This window comes from Mustela erminea, chromosome 9 (assembly GCF_009829155.1).
Source record: "Mustela erminea isolate mMusErm1 chromosome 9, mMusErm1.Pri, whole genome shotgun sequence".
Lineage (NCBI taxonomy): Eukaryota > Metazoa > Chordata > Mammalia > Carnivora > Mustelidae > Mustela > Mustela erminea.
Genome location: NC_045622.1, coordinates 53,673,005 through 53,689,615, shown reverse-complemented (window position 1 = coordinate 53,689,615; position 16,611 = coordinate 53,673,005). Strand labels below are relative to the sequence as shown.

Genomic DNA, 16,611 nt, shown 5'->3' with positions numbered 1-16,611 from the left:
TAGGACTAATGTGAAAATGAAAGAGAATTTCTCCCTTAATTTCTTCGGATTTTTCAAAACAGTTTTCTGCCCTAGATAGGTAGAGGGAATTTTGGTGAAAGAACAAAAAGAAACTCTGCTCTGTTTTGGGAATCACCATACCACCATTATGCCCACCCAGAATAAAACCGTGATACTGTAGGTTTGTAAATGATTTTTGTGTTCTCAGCTGTAAAATGGGGATAATAATAGTGTCTGTGTTACAGAATTTTGGGGAGATTGAAATTTAGCTAATGCACATTAGCTCTAGGAGTTCATCTTGTTTATGTTATTTTCCTTAGGCCTACAGTTTCTCTTTATCAACAAGTCCTATTGACTCTACCTCTTAAAAGAATCTGCATGTGATCACTTCTCTTTATTTCCACTATTAATACCCTAGTCCAGGCAGCCTCTATCATTTCCTGCCTGCTCTACTGCAACAGTTTATTTACTAGTCTCACTGCTTCCATTTTTGGCACTCACCACATAGCAGCTAGAATCATCTTTTAAAATATAAATCAAATTTTGCTGTTTCCTCACTTAAAAATACCCCTATGGCTTCCTGTTGTACTTAGTATAAAATTTAAATCCTTTACTCTGGCTTATAAGTATAACCTGGCCTCTCCTTACTTTACCAACCTCTCCTGGCTTTATATAGTTTTTGCTACACTGACTTTCTTTGTTTTTAAATACATCAAGCTGATTCCAGCTATAGGTCCTTTGCTCTGTTGTGTTTTTTTCATCTGAAATTTTTTGCCTCCCTATGTTTTATACACTTTTCTAGCCACACAGGCTAACTTTGAAGTCTCTTTCCTGCTTCTTTTTTCCCCCCTCCATTCCCTATATCAAGCTATGAGCAAATCCTGTTGATTTTATCTTTAAGTATATTCAGAATCTGTTTACTTTTCATCACTTCTGCTACAAACACTTTGGTCACGACCCATCTCTGCTTGCTTTATTCCAGGAGCATCCTAAACCTCTGCCCTACTGTACTCTTCATCTAGCAGACAGTAATGCTTTTTAAAAAATATTTTTTGGAATAGTTTTAGATTTACAGAAAAATTGAGGAGATAGTGCAGAGAGTTCTCATATACCCTATACTCAGTTTCCACTGTTCTTAACATTTTATATTACTGTGGTACTTTGTTGTAATTAATGAACTGGTATCGATGCATTAAGATTAACCAAAGTCCATGGTTTGTTCAGATTTCTCTCTTACAGGATACCACATTACATTTACATGTCATGTCTTCTTAGGTTCCTCTTGGCTGTGAAAGTTTCTCAAGACTTTGCTTGTCTGTGACAGCTTCTCAAGACTTCGTTTGACCAGTATTTTAAAGAATACTGGTCAGATATTTTGTAGGAGGCTCCACTATTGGAATTTGTCTGATATTTTCTCATCATTAGGCTAGGGCTTGGGGTTTTTGGAAGGCAGACCACCTTGATAAAGTGCCATTTTCATTTATCATATCAAGGATATATAGCATCAACATGATTTTTTATCATCTGGTCTCCCATTACATCCCTGATTCTATCTCCTACTACTCTCTGTGTCCTAAATTCCGGTCCCATTCATTAAGTCCTTGAAATTTATTGAAGATACCAAACTTGCTTCTGCCTCAGGGCCTTTTTATTTGCTGTTTTCTGTGCCATTGGAGCACTTCTTCAAGGTGGCAACATGGTTCACACGCCTGCTTCTAGCTTCTGCTCAAATGTTACCTTACCAGAGAGATTTTCATGGACTCCTGTATAAACAATAATACAGTACTCCCAGTATTCTTTATTTCCTACCCTACTTAGTGTCTGTTCCATTTATCTCTATATGACCTATATGTGACATATATTTTCTAATTTGTTTATTGTTTTCTTCCCCGCCTATAAGAATTTAGCTCCATGAAAGTATGAACTTTGTCTGCTTTGTTCATTCCACTATCCCCAGCATCTAGAACCATGCCTGGCACATAGTAGATGCTCAACAAATATTTATAAATGAATGATTATCCAAATTACTTTCTAGAAAGATTGTGCCCATTATACTCCCTAAGCAGTATATTGAAATGCTTATTTCATGGTATCTTACATAGCATTGAACATTATTTTTAAAAATACTTGGTAAAAATTGTTTCTTTTAAACATATTTTGATGGTTACTAGTAGAGGAAAGCTTACACATATTTTTAGTTGTGTGTTTCTCTTTGGTGAATTGTTTCTTCATATTTCATAAGCTATTTTTAGATTATATGTAACTATGAGTCTAGATACATTAGTAGTATAGTGTGTTCATAAAAATAACTTATTTTTCCTTCCTTAGGTTATTATAGTGACCACATCACCAAGCTCAACCTTCGTGCCCAACATTCTCTCCAAATCCCATAACTATGCAGCAGTCACTAAGCTTGTACCAACATCAGTCATTGCTTCCACAACCCAGAAGCCACCAGTGGTTATAACTGCTTCACAGTCCTCCCTGGTCAGTAGTAGCAGCAGTGGCAGCAGCAGTTCTACACCATCACCTATTCCTAACACAGTTGCAGTGACAGCTGTGGTATCTTCCACACCATCCGTGGTCATGTCAACAGTAGCACAAGGTGAGTGGTGACCTGCCGTGTAATTCTGTACCTGTGGTGTATGGGGATTTTGAAGACAACCAGCTGGGTATATTTTTCTGCTTTGGGTATGAGGATCCCTGCATTTTATATCAGCAGCTCTTAAATGAGGAACTTGAAATTACAATGGACTTTTGAGCAACATGGGGGTTAGAACACTGACCCCTGGCACAATTGAAAATCCATGTATAACTTTGACTCCCCCAGAATTTAACTACTAATAGCCTCCTTTGACCAGAACCCTTATTGATTAACAATCAATATATTTCATATGTTGTAGCCATCAAATACTGTATTCTTACAGTCAATTAAGCTAGAGAAAGGGAAATGTTATTAAAATCATAAGGAAGAGAAAATACATTTTTCATACTGTACTGTATTTATTGAATAAATCTGTGTACGAGTGGACCCATACAGTTCAAACCTGTGTTCTTCGAGTCAGTCTTACTCAAGATTCTTAGGCGGGGGCGCCCGGGTGGCTCAATGGGTTAAAGCCTCTGCCTTCTGCTCAGGTCATGATCTCAGGGTCCTGGGATTGAGCCCCACATCGGGCTCTCTGCTCAGTGGGGAGCCTGCTTCCCCCTCCCTCTCTCTGCCTGCCACTCTGCCTACTTGTGATCTCTGTCTGCCAAATTTAAAAAAAGAAAAGAAAAAAGATTTTTAGGGGAAACATTAAGTATACAACTTTTTCAGAGTAAGTAACCCACTGATAAGAAACAGGAGGAAGAGGATAAGTTCAAGGACATGTCATTCACCTTTTCTTCAGTCTTCCTAAGTTTTTCTCTATGGTAGATGATGGGAGATATTAAAAGGAGCTAAGGCTGAACTGAAGAACAATTGCTTCTTAATAATTCCAGAGGAAAGGAAATGTGGAAATCTTAGTTCCATATTAGTCTAAATAAGTTTTGCTCTCTTCCATATCCTTGTCTTCCTCCCTATGAAAGCCAGATAGCACACTTTCAGTAATCTTTTTCATAGTGCTAGTGAGTCTTAAGATGGGGATGGGAGAGAAGTACTGTACAGAAATCACACTCATGGTTGTGGTCTATCAAAGGGAGCATAGAGACAATATGGAATACAACTTAGTTTTAGTTTTCATTGAATTTTACTTGAACAATACATAGCTAAAGATAGAGTGGGACTTGAAAGTGTCCTAGTTTATGAGCTAGTAGTGAATGCAAGCACTAGCATAGGAAAACAGAAGTATTTTTCATCATTGTTATAGTAATGTTTAGTGTGTTCTCTGCAGCTGCGTAGGCAAGGAAGAAGCTATATAGATGTGACGCCATCAGTATTCCTTTACTTTATAGCTCCAGTGCTAGGATGTGAAAGCAGCTGTCATTATTTCCTGGCTCTTACACCTATTTAATGTCTCCATCAAGGACGGGAAAATAGTAGTCTTGAAATTTTCTTTTATTTGTTATTTTAAGTAATTAAAAAAAATTCCAACTTTTCTATTTGCATAGCGGTAAACTATAATAATTTTTATACAGAAAGTTTGTTGAAAATGTTAGTTACAAACATGATACAAATTCATCATTTTAAAATTTGAAGGTGAGAGAAGGGGCGGCCACCTCTATCCTTACCTGAGTGACCCTTGTATCAAAACTATCATCCACTGATAATTATTTTTTCCTTCCAGTACTCATCACACAGTTTGTTGAAGTTTTATTGAACTATTAGAAGAATTACTGTTTTTCCAAAGGAAGATGTTATTACTTGAGATAAAAGGGGGGTTCCCTTGGCCACTAATGAAATATCTTTTTTTTTTTTTTTAAGATTTTATTTATTTATTTGAGAGAGAGAGAGAGTGTGCCCTAGCAGAGGGAGAAGCAGACCACCCGCTGCCCCAGGACCCTGGGATCATGACCTGAGCCAAAGGCAGACACTTATAGACTGAGTCACCCAGGAATGCCATTACTAATGAAGTATCATTAGGCAAATTGAATATTCCATTCTTCTATTTCTCACACTATTTTTTCTAGGTATCCTCTGAAACTCTTGGGAATTTAGGACTTCCCTATTTTCTCCTTTGCTTCTTATATTCTGTATCTTTTTGAGCTTCAGGTAGTTATTGGGGAATTGAACAAAATATCTCAGGTTTCTTGGAAATTCACTGGAATTCGATAGAACATGAGAGCTATAAAAGTAAACCATGAATGCAGATACTCAGGGAAACTATGATTCTTTTGAGTCTTTGAGATATTTAACTTAGCTATTACTAAAATATTACTAAAAAATTAAAGCAATTCCTTTTAAAAAAGGTAAATAGTGGAAGTGGTAATATACAGACCAGAGCTGTCATTCTGACTGTAGGGCTAATGTAGCAGCTTCTGTGTGGCTGACTGGGGGACAAGGGTATTCAGTGTCTACTTTTGTTGCAGACTAGAAACAGGCTATTTCAGAGTTGATATATCTGTCTCTGGTTATTCTTATAAGGGCAGCTGGTGGTAAAGGGGGGAAGAGTCTTAATGGCAGCAACTTGGTAGGTGATTTCATGTTTAAAAGTGTAGAGATGGTTCCAAAGGTAGGGGGTATGTTCTTATGGTTGGTTTATGCCAAGGGGATGGAAAGGAACCCCTTAAATTTCAAATATGGGAATTCTTAAAATTTTGCCAATGAGAGTGGTTATTTGGGGTTTGTCATCTGAAAGTTTAGAGGATGATTTAGGAGTGCCTCGGTGGCTTAGTCAGTTAAATGGCTGCCTTTGGCTCAGGTTGTGATCTCAAGGTCCTGGGATCAAGCCCCATATCAGGCTTCCTGCTCAGCGGGGAGTTTCCTTCTTCCTCTTCTCTGCTGCTTCCCCTGCTTGTGCTCTCTTGGTTGTGCTCTCTCTCTCTCAAATAAATGAATAAAATCTTAAAAAAATAAATAAAGTTTGAAGGATGACTTAAAAACATTTTTTATTATGGAAAATTCCAATCACATATAAGTAGAGAGACCAGTAGAATGAACCCCCATGAGCCATTGCCCAGCTTCAGAGATGGACAATATATGGTCAGTCTTATTTCATCTATACCTGCTATTTCCCTCCACACACCGTTGACCTGGATGTTTGGAAGCAGATCCCAGACATTATATAATTTCAACTATAAATACTTCAGTATGTATCCCTGAAAAAAAGATCACAACTCACAATGCCACTATCACCTGGTATTTTTAACAATAATTTCTTGATATAATAAAATATTCAGTTCCTATCCAAGTATCCTGGATCATGCGTAAAAAAATTTTTTTAAATTGGGATCCAAAGTCCATACATTGATTGATATGGTTATGTCTTTTTAAACTTTATAAGTCTATCTTCCTTTTTTCCCCCCTTTGCAGTTTATTTGTTGAAGAAATCTGTCATTTTTCATGAGAGTTTCCCATAGTCTAGATTTTATTGATTTTTATCTGCATGGTGTGGTTTAACAAGTGCTCCTGTTCCATGTATTTCCTTCCATAAAACTGGTAGTTATATCAAGAAGCTTGATCAGATTTAAATCTGATTGTTTTGGGGAGATGTGGGATTGAATATTTTTTTAAAAAGATTTATTTATTTAAGAGAGAGAGAACACGAGTGGGGGAAAGGGGCAGAGTGGAAGAGGGACAAACAGACTGTCCCCTAAGTGGGGCTTGATCTCAGGACCCGGAGATCATGACCTGAGCTGAAGTCCAACACTTAACTGATTGAACATTTGAACATTTTTAATAACCCTTTTTTCCCCTTTAATTAGTTTTTTATTTGTTTTTATGTTTTTTAAATATGTCAGTACATATGTACGTAATTATATTTTCTCTTTCTGTTTAATGGAAAGTAAAATAAAATACATACTGTGCACTTCAGTGTTGAAAGAGATAATTTTTAATTTGGTGGTTTTAAGTCTGGTGCTGGTAATACAAAATGATGGTGATAAGTTGAAATGTGCTTTATGTGCATAGAAAGAAGTTTATTAGATGACTGCTTCATATTTGATTCCTCCCCTTTTTTCCCCTGTAGATTGCATAGCTTTTTCTGTTATGTGTGTCCCTTCTTGTTCCTCATAAGCCACACAGGTTGATTACCGTGACCTTTCTACTTTTTATTCTACCTGCTTTTCAGATAAATCCTGATGCTATTGTCTTTTCTCATATTTTGGTGAGAGAAATTTTCTTTCATGTCATTCTTCAACTTATATTCTTTTGTGGACTTCATGAATTATTTACCCAATACTGAATCTGTCTTCCACTGACCTTTTATTTTATGTCCTTGACCCCACCTCAACCTGAGTAACATATTGCTTTCAATTGTTTCCACTGAAAACTCCTGTTTTCTTCACTATATTGATTCTCTTTAGGGTCTCCCTGAATGGAGTTCCCGTTTTAACATTTCTGTTTCGTGAAATCCTTTCCCTTATGAAATCCCCCAACCCTGTCAATTCAAAATGATCCTCATTTAGCACCTAAGTTTTTTAAAACCTCAAAGTATTAATGGATTAAATAATTTCAGAGAATAAAAGCCCATCAGTAATCCTACCACTGTATCACAATAGAACTTTCCATTTTATGTATTAATGCATTTTTACCCATGTGAATAAATTATTTATTTATTTAGAATTAAAAACTCATACTTCCTTTGGTATTATACTTTCTTCAAAACATTCTTCTATTTTTCTAAATTACCCTAATTATTTTCAATGCTATTTAATATTTCTCTTTCTATTGTAGTTTATTAAATTCTCTCAATGTTGGGTATTTAGAGTATTTCTAGATTTTGATATTATAGATTTACCTATAGCAAATATCTTTGTGAATTTAATTGAGTCCTCTCTTAAAATCAGTTTTCAGGAGCAGGATTACCAAATCAGAGGGTTGGAAATTATTTTTTATAAGTACTGTGTGAGTTTTTCTTTTTTTTTTTTTTTTTTAAGATTTTATTTATTTATTTGACAGAGAGCACAAAGGGGGAATGAGAGGGAGAAGCAGAGTCCCCACTGGCCAGGAACCCCACTCCGGGCTTGATCCCAGACCTGTGGGATCGTGACCCGAGCCAGAGTCAGACACTTAACCAGCTGAGCCACCCAAGCTCCCTGAGGGATGGAATTTTGGGGGAGAGGTTGCTAAATATTATATTTTAGTTCCCTGAACTATATTATCTTAGAATATTTTACTAGTACGTTTCCACTGTTAAGTCTTTGTTCCTCCTATTCACAAAAGTTGGGAAGGAGTGTAATTTCTAGGATTAAAAAAAATTTTTAATACTAGTTTTTTTTCCTTTAATCTCTATACAACAAAACACAGGTAAGATTTTTAAAGCTATATACCTTCTTTCCCCTCCACTTAAATGACTTTTTTTTTTTTTTTTTTTTTTTTAGTGTGTTTTTGGCTTCATTCTTTCTTTGGGGCTCATGTTAAAACTCCAAGCAGTTCGTGTTTATTCAGATACCTGTGTAGCCTGAACTGTATTTAATGTCTTCAAATATGGCCTATTATGTTTGCTTCAGTGCTATTCACTGTTGCCTGTATTCTTTTGGCATTCAGATGTTTGATTGTTTTGGAGCTCTGGGTTATTAATACATTAACTGAATTGCAAAATTTGATAAGTAATTGAATGACTTCATATAAATCTGAGCAATGTTTTTTTTCCTCAAAGATTTTGTTTATTTATTTGACAGAGAGATAGAGAGCATGAGTAGGCAGAGCGGCAGGCAGGGAGAGAGAGAAGCAGGCTCTCCACTGAGCAGGGAGCCCGATGCTGGGCTCGATCCTAGGAGCTTGGGATCATGACCTGAGCCGAAGGCAGCTGCTTAACTGACTAAGCCACCCAGGCACCCCAGCAATTGGTTTTTAATAATAAATTTTTTATCTTATTATTATCTCATAAAACCAAAAGTTCAGAACAAGAGAAGTTCCCATTAAGTTATTTTTTTTTTAATTTTCTTTATTTATTTGAGAGAGGGAGAGTGAGAGCATGAGAGGGGAGAGGGTCAGATGGAGAAGCAGACTCCCTATGGACTGAGAGCCTGATACAGGAGTCAGGGCTGGGACTCCAGGATCATGACCTGAGCCGAAGATAGTTGCCACCCAGGTGCCCCCAGTTAAGTTAAATAGCTCACTGAAGCCATCAAGAAGTTTTTTCTAGGCTTTCCTTGTATGTCAGCTTTTTTTTCAGGTAGCTCACATCATGGTTGCAGAATGAGTGCAGCAATTTCATGTATCGCATCCAGATATGACAGCAGGCACAGAAAGAAGAGACAATCAGTACCCTTTTGTGAATCTGTTTTAGGAAAGAGAATACCTTTCCCAGAAGTTCCCAGGAGAAGGAACTTAAGTCTTGTTGGCCACAACTGTGTCATACACCCTACCCTAAATTACTTCCTGGCAAGAGTAATGGAGCCATCATGACTGACTTAGATCAGTTAGAAATTGCCCTTTAGGGCTGGTTTGGGGTCCTCCATAAAATAAATGTCAGTACCCAGGAAGGTGGATCCTTTTGAGGGGAGAAAATGGGTTTTTGTTAGGACAAAAGGCAGAGGAGAAAGAATATTAACCGGGCAACTAGAAGTATGTACTGCATTAGATTATTTGTAAATGGTTTTAGAAGAATTGACTTTTTATTTGGTCTTTTACATGTCGATGAGGTTAAATTGGTTAAAAGAATTGTTCAGGGGGCGCCTGGGTGGCTCAGTGGATTAAGCCGCTGCCTTTGGCTCAGGCCATGATCTCAGGGTCCTGGGATCGAGCCCCAAAGCATCGGGCTCTCTGCTCAGCAGGGAGCCTGCTTCCCCCTCTGTCTCTGCCTGCCTCTCAGCCTACTTGTGATCTCTCTCTCTGTCAAATAAAATAAATAAAACCTTAAAAAAAAAAAAAGAATTGTTCAGATACCCTTTTCTTAATCTTTTTTTTTTGGTCTACTTGTAATATCAGTTACTGAGAGAGGAGTGTAAATAACTTCAGCTGTAACTGTGGCCTTGTGCATTTCTCTTTACAGCACTATCAGTTTCGTCTCCTGTATTTTGATCTCTTTTATTAGGTGCATGCACATTTAGAATTTCTGCCTTTTTATTAGTGAAGTGTATTTGACTTGTTTTTTTCTTTCTTTTTTTTTTTTTTAAAGATTTTATTTATTTGACAGAGATTACAAGTAGGCAGAGAGGCAGGCAGAGAGAGAGAGATGAGGAAGCAGGCTCCCCGCTGAGCAGAGAGCCCGATGCGGGGCTCCATCCCAGACCCTGGGACCATGATCTGAGCTGAAGGCAGAGGCTTTAACCCACTGAGCCACCCTGGCGCCCCTTTTTCTTTTCTTTTTTTTTTTTTTTTAAGATTTTATTTATTTATTTAACAGATAGAGATTACAAATTGGCAGAGAGGCAGGCAGAGAGAGAGGAGGAAGCAGGCTCCCTGCTGAGCAGAGAGTCCAATGCGGGGCTCAATCCCAGGACCCTGGGATCATGACCTGAGCCGAGAGCAGAGGCTTTAACCCACTGAGCCACCCAGGCGCCCCTTGACTTGTTTCTTGATGAAATCACCCCCTTTTTATAAAATGTTGCCTTTTTTCTCTGATGATATTTCTTGTTTTAATGTCTACCTTTCCTGATATTAATGTAGCCATGCAACTTCCTTGTAAGTAGTGTTTGCATGATATATCTTTTTTCATCCTTTTACTTTTAACCCATCTGTCCTTTGTGTTTAAGATGCATCTCTTGGGGCGCCTGGCTGGCTCAGTCAGAGCATGTGACTCTTGATCTTGGAGTTGTAAGGTTGAGCCCTACGCTGGGTATAGAGGTTACTTAAAAATAAAATCTCTTTAAAAATTAAGTAAATAAATAAAATGTATCTCTTATGAACATTATAGAGCTAAGGCTTAGTTTTTTAAATCCATGACCACCTCTGCCTTTTAATTGAATTACTGAGTCTGTTTATATTTAATGTAATTATCAATATGATTGAGTTCAAGTTCTTCTATCTTGATAATTGTTTTTATTCATCCTTTCTGTTCTTTGTTTCCTTTTCCCTCTTTTCTCATCTTTTGGATTTATTGATTTTTTTTCTAAAAAAAGATTTTATTTTATCTCTTGCATTGGTTTCTTAGCTGTGTGTGTGTGTGTGTGTGTGTATGTATACTTTTTTTATAGATACTTTTTAAATAGTAGTAGAGTTGGGTCTCAACTGTCACATATGGACATTCTGGGCCGAATAATTCTTTACTGTGAGGGGCTAACCTGTGTATTATGGGATGTTCTATAGCATTTCTGACCTCTGCCTACTAAATAGCAGTAGTTGTAGCCCGTCATGACAATGAAAAATGTCTTCAGATTGCCACCTGTGGAAGTAGGAGGAGGCAAGCTGCTCTTGGTTGAGAACTGAGCTCTAGAGCTTACATTTTGCATTTTTAATTTGTAACAGTCTGTCTTGAAGGAATATGCCACTTCCCATATTGTGTTAGAATCTTAGAATAGTACACTTCTATTTTATATCTCATCATGTGCTATGGTTGTCGTGCATCTTAATTCTCTACATTACAAACCCCACATTGCATTGTTATTATTTTTGCTTTAGACAGTTTTCTGTTAAAGATATAACAAAAGAGGAGTAAAAAGTCTTATATTTACCAAGCTCATTTTGTACTTTTCCTCCTCTAGCCCTGGGGTCAGCCATTTTTCTAAGGAACCCTGATTCCATTAGTGGAAAGTAATAATTAGCTAGAATCTGAGTACTAGATATGCTACTGATATATTATGTGTGTACATTTATATATACACATATTTATATCTATATTTATTTCTGTATATTGAAAACTGTGGGTTCATACTGATAAATCTAATTTCAATCAAACAGCTCTAGTTTTTTCTTTTCCCTTCTGTGATAGTGAAAAACCTGACTTCCATTGTCTTCCATATATTGACTTATTTTGTCAGTTCCCAGTATGCAACCAGTCTGTTGTTGCTGTTGCCCCACCACCATGCAGTACCTCTCACTCCACTCAGGCTCTGACATCCTGTAGACTCCTGCATCACCCCACCTATTTCTGACACTCCCCACATCACCCTTTTGCATGGATGCCAGTCTCATCCTTCTCAGCTCTAATACCTATGACTGGCTTTCCTCCCACCCAGAAGGCCTTTTCATTTAGTTTGGATTCTGATACTACCTTAGCTACCTCTTCCAGTGGACATTCTGCTAAAGCTTTGGGTCTGTTTGTTAGGTGGCTCACACTCACTTGCTTGGGCTCTAGCTCTGCATGTGTGCTGTCTCCTGAACTTCCCCAGCATGGACACCCTCCTCATCCTCTCCTGATTCCCATGCTAGCCCCATTTCTGCAGTGAGCTCTGACATTTCATGCTAAGCTACTCTTCTCTTTAGTTGCCTAGTTGTTCATCTTGCTTTGCACCAGCTGATAGCTTTAGTGCTGAATTGTTTGGGAAACAAAGGGCCGAAGGAAGAGGACATTTCACTTATTTAAAACAAAAATAGTCTTCATTACAGTTTATGGTAATAGATTTGTATAGTCATTTGATTATCTTCTCTTGTAACCTTTCTGAAGGTAAGGACTGTTTTATGAATACAATATGGTCCCAAGGAACTAGCGTGAAGTATGTGCTCAGTAAATTTTTACTGAATGAACATTCTCAGATTAAGTACTTCAGTCAGGTCATACAGCTGTTAATGTGTTTATGTGTTGAAGGCACGATTTGGACATAGTTCTCTGATTCTAAAGTTATCCTAACTGCTTTTACATCACATACTTACACTATAAAAAACTATGGAGAACAGAGGGAGTTTCCCATGTACACAGTTTATCTCAGTATAAGAGTTCATTATAGATTCAATATAAAGGTTAGAGCTTTTAAATAGTTTAGAAATAATATCATTCACTAATATAAAATTTTATATTCATTGAGTCATAAAATATTGGTGCTGAATGGGGCTCCAGAGATAATCTCGTTCAGCACAGCTAAGCAATGTAACACAAACTTGTCAAATACTAGTATTTGGGGAGGGATGGGTTTGGGTGAGGTGGGAGAATGTGTAGGTAATGTGGATAAGCCCTCCAGGTGATTCTGATTACACTCTTAGTCTCTTAAAATAGTTCTTAGTCTGTGATTTCACCTGATCCACACAGCAACCCTTAGAGACTTCCAGGGTAAGGAAAATTATCAGATGCAGGAGCTGAGGCCCCAGGAATTAGAATGACTTCCCGAGGTTTCTTTTCCATCATTATCATTCTCCAGAAACATTTTACATAGGAACATGATAGTATTTAACATTTTTTCTATAATGCAATGTAATTGTCATAATGGGAGGTGTGGGAGAAGAAGGTATGAAACAGCCCAAGAATTTGGCAATTGGGCTAATAAATTTATGAGTTTCATTTCATTTCAGCAACGCTCAAAAAGTTGATGAGTTATATTCCAGGTTGTTAGGAAGATTAAATCATTTACAGATAATCATCCTGTTATGTAGTTAAGGAATTTTAAGAGAATTACTTGAGAAGTATCTGGGAGAGGGAAGGATTTCTCTCAAACTCTTACATCGTTAGTGTACGTTACTGGTACTTATCTATGCATGCTACTAATATTAGCATTGACTGAGAAGCAGTGTCTTAATACCTTATGTCATCAGAATTGTTTTGCTATGGATATATTGAGTATACCCGCTTGTAATTTTTCACAGATTACTTAATGACCCAGTTAGAGTTCTCAAGCAATGACTTTAATTTATAGATCATCAGAAATGAGATATAGGAAAACTGCTTTGCTATGCTGAGTAGTTCAAAAGTTGAATGTTTCAGTGTGAAATATTTTCTCTGGCCTTGTTTAAATTGACTTGCTAGAACCTGAAAAGTAGTATTTTAAAAATGTATCACAAATAAGATTCAGAACTTAGTTTGCTGTGTTCTTATATTATTCACACTAAGAACTTGTGTTTTTCAAAAGAAAATTTATTGAGAGACATGTGAGTATTCCTCCTGTTATTTTCTCTCTTTTACTCTACTGTTCACCAAGGGGACATCAGTATTTTCAAGTGTGAGAGCAATGACACCTTCCTTGCCAAGTTTGAGGACTGTGTATCAAATATGTAAAACACCACATATTATGTATGACACTTAACAGGTGCTTGATCATTGTTTTTATTGATTTACCTAGTCTTTATTATCTACTACAAGAAGTAGCTTTAAGTATGCTTTGCTATTAAATTCTTTGCCCCCTACTCTTTTGCAGGTGTGTCTACATCAGCGATCAAAATGGCATCAACCAGGCTTCCTTCCCCCAAAAGTTTAGTGGGCACCCCAACTCAGATTCTTGCACAGTTTCCTAAACAGCATCAACAATCTCCTAAGCAGCAGTTACATCAAGTGCAGCAGCAGACACAGCAACATGTGGGCCAGCCTGCGCCAGTATCTCATCAGCAGCAACCTCAGCAGTCTCCTTTGCCACCGGGTATCAAGCCAACTATTCAAATCAAACAGGAGTCAGGTAATTGGAAAATGTTTATAAGATATAATTCTTCCCTAGTCACTGCTTCTCTGAAGACTATGAGTATATATGGATATACAGTTTCCTCAAGCACCAGAATTTAAATTCCAAAATATGTTTTGAGAGCCTCCTGTTGCAAATACTTATATAAAGAAGTAGAGCTTGGGCATAGAAATGAGAAAAAAAGCAATTTGCTCAGCAGGAAGTTATTTTCATTGAACTCTCCAGGGAGGTAAGGAAGCTGAGGAAGCAAACCCAGATTTTAGAATTACATTCTGGATGCATTGGGGTTATAGAATGTAGGCAGTTGAAAAATTAGTCTGGAGTTTTGTGTTAGAATGCTCTATTATGAATTTGGCATAAAATGGTATGAGCAGAAGCGCTAGGATTATAAGACACTGTGTACAATAAAGTTTGTGGAATAATAATTTGGGAGTTTATTGAAAGCATCTCTAGGACAGTGGGAACTCAGGAGTAGGAGTCAGTTAGTTTAAGTTATTGAATCATAAAGTATTGAATAGAGGTGAACTGGGTGGCTCAGTTGTTAAGCGTTTTGCCTTCAGCTCAGGTCATGATCTCAGGGTCCTGGGATCGAGCGCCGTGTCAGACTCCTTGCTGGAAGCCTGCTCCTTGCTGAAAGTCTGCTTCACCCTCTCCCACTCCCCCTGTGTCTTCCCTCTCTCGTTGTGTGTCTCTCTCTCTGTCAAATAAATAAATAAAATCTTTTTTAAAAAAAGTATTGAATAGAAAAGTAGGTAGGATGGGGATTCAAACACAGGGAAATTAGAATGACTCTTAATATACTTTATATCTTTAAGAAATAGAAATGGCCTTTTTTCTTCCTCCAATGAATCTGGACTTTATTTGGTGGTAAAAGAAGTGTTTGAAGATGCCAGCATTTTCAGTTTCATTTGTTTTATTTTTTGATAGGAACATTTTGTTATTAGTTTTTGATATATGACTGACATATCTCAAACATTGTATTATAGATGTACAACATAGTGATCTATGTATATATTTCAAAATGATTACAGCAAGTTTAGTCAACATTCATTATTATACATAATCATATTTTTTTTCTTGTGATGAGAACTTTTAAGATTTATTCTCTAAGCGGGACGCCTGGGTGGCTCAGTGGCTGCCTTCGGCTCAGGTCATGATCCCAGCATCCTGGGATCGAGTCCCACATCGGGCTCCTTGCTTGGTGGGGAGCCTGCTTCTCCTTCTGCCTCTGTCTGCCACTCTGCCTGTGCTCACTCGCTCTTGACAAATAAATAAATAAAATCTTAAAAAAAAAAAAAAGATTTATTCTCTAAGCAACTTTCAAATATAGTAAAGTATTGTTAACTATAGCCACCATACTATAGGTTACATGCTTAGGATTTATTTATCTTATAACTGGAAGTTTATACCTTCTGACCACCTTTACCTATTTTGGCCAGCCCTCCATCCCTGCCTCTAGCACCCACCAATATTCTTTGTGAGTCTTTTTTCTGTTTGTTTTTTTAAGATTCTACATGTAAGTGAAATCGTTCAGTATGTGTCTTTCTCTGTCTTATTTCACTTAACATAATGCCCTCAATGCCCATCCACGTTGTTGCAAATGGCAGGATTTCTTTCTTTCTTTTTTAGTTTTTATTTTAACTCATTAGTTAACATACATTGTATTAGTTTCAAGTGTACAATATAGTGGTTCTACAGTTCCATATATCACCTGGTGCTCATCACAAGTGCACTCCTTAATCTCCATCACCTATTTCACTCATTCCCCCACTCACCTCCCTTCTGGCAACCATCAGTTCTCTGTAGTTGAGTCTGTTTCTTAGTTTCTTTCTCCCCCTCTGCTTCTCTCTCTTTCCTTTTGCTCATTTGCTTTGTTTCTTAAATTCCACATTTCAGGGAAATCCTGCAATATTTGTCTTTGTCCAGCTGACTGACTTTTTTAACATTATGTTCTCTAGCTCTATTCGTGTTGTTGTAAATGGCCAGATTTCATTCTTCTTCTTTATGGCTGAATAATATTCCATCACACACAAACACACGTATACACACACATAATGTCTTCCTTCTCCATTCATCTATCAGTGGACACTTTGGCTACTTCCATAGTTTAGCTATTGAAAATAATGCTGCAGTAAACACAGGGGTATATGCATCCCTTCAAATTAGTGTTTTTGTATTCTTTGGGTAAATACCCAATAGTGCGATTGTTACATCATAAGGTAGTTCTATTTTTTTTTTTAAAGATTTTATTTATTTATTTGACAGAGAATACAAGTAGGCAGAGAGGCAGGCAGAGAGAGAGGAGGAAGCAGGCTCCCTGCTGAGCAGAGAGCCCGATGCGGGACTCGATCCTAGGACCCTGAGATCATGACCTGAGCCGAAGGCAGCGGCTTAACCCACTGAGCCACCCAGGCGCCCGGTAGTTCTATTTTAACTTTTTGAGAAACCTCCATACTGTCTTCCACAGTGGTTGCATCAGTTTGCATTCCCAACAGGAGTGCACAAGGGTTCCTTTTTCTTCACATCCTTGCCAACACCTGTTGTTTG

General features: G+C 37.4%; 1 protein-coding gene across 1 annotated transcript in view; it reads left to right on the top strand.

Moving 5' to 3' along the window:
- The window catches only part of EMSY (EMSY transcriptional repressor, BRCA2 interacting), a 90,062-nt gene that overhangs the window by 24,416 nt on the left and 49,035 nt on the right, over window positions 1-16,611 (top strand). The window contains 2 exon segments of the mRNA XM_032360531.1: window positions 2,329-2,605; window positions 13,807-14,061. Of these exon segments, the coding sequence (XP_032216422.1) occupies window positions 2,329-2,605; window positions 13,807-14,061 (532 nt within the window).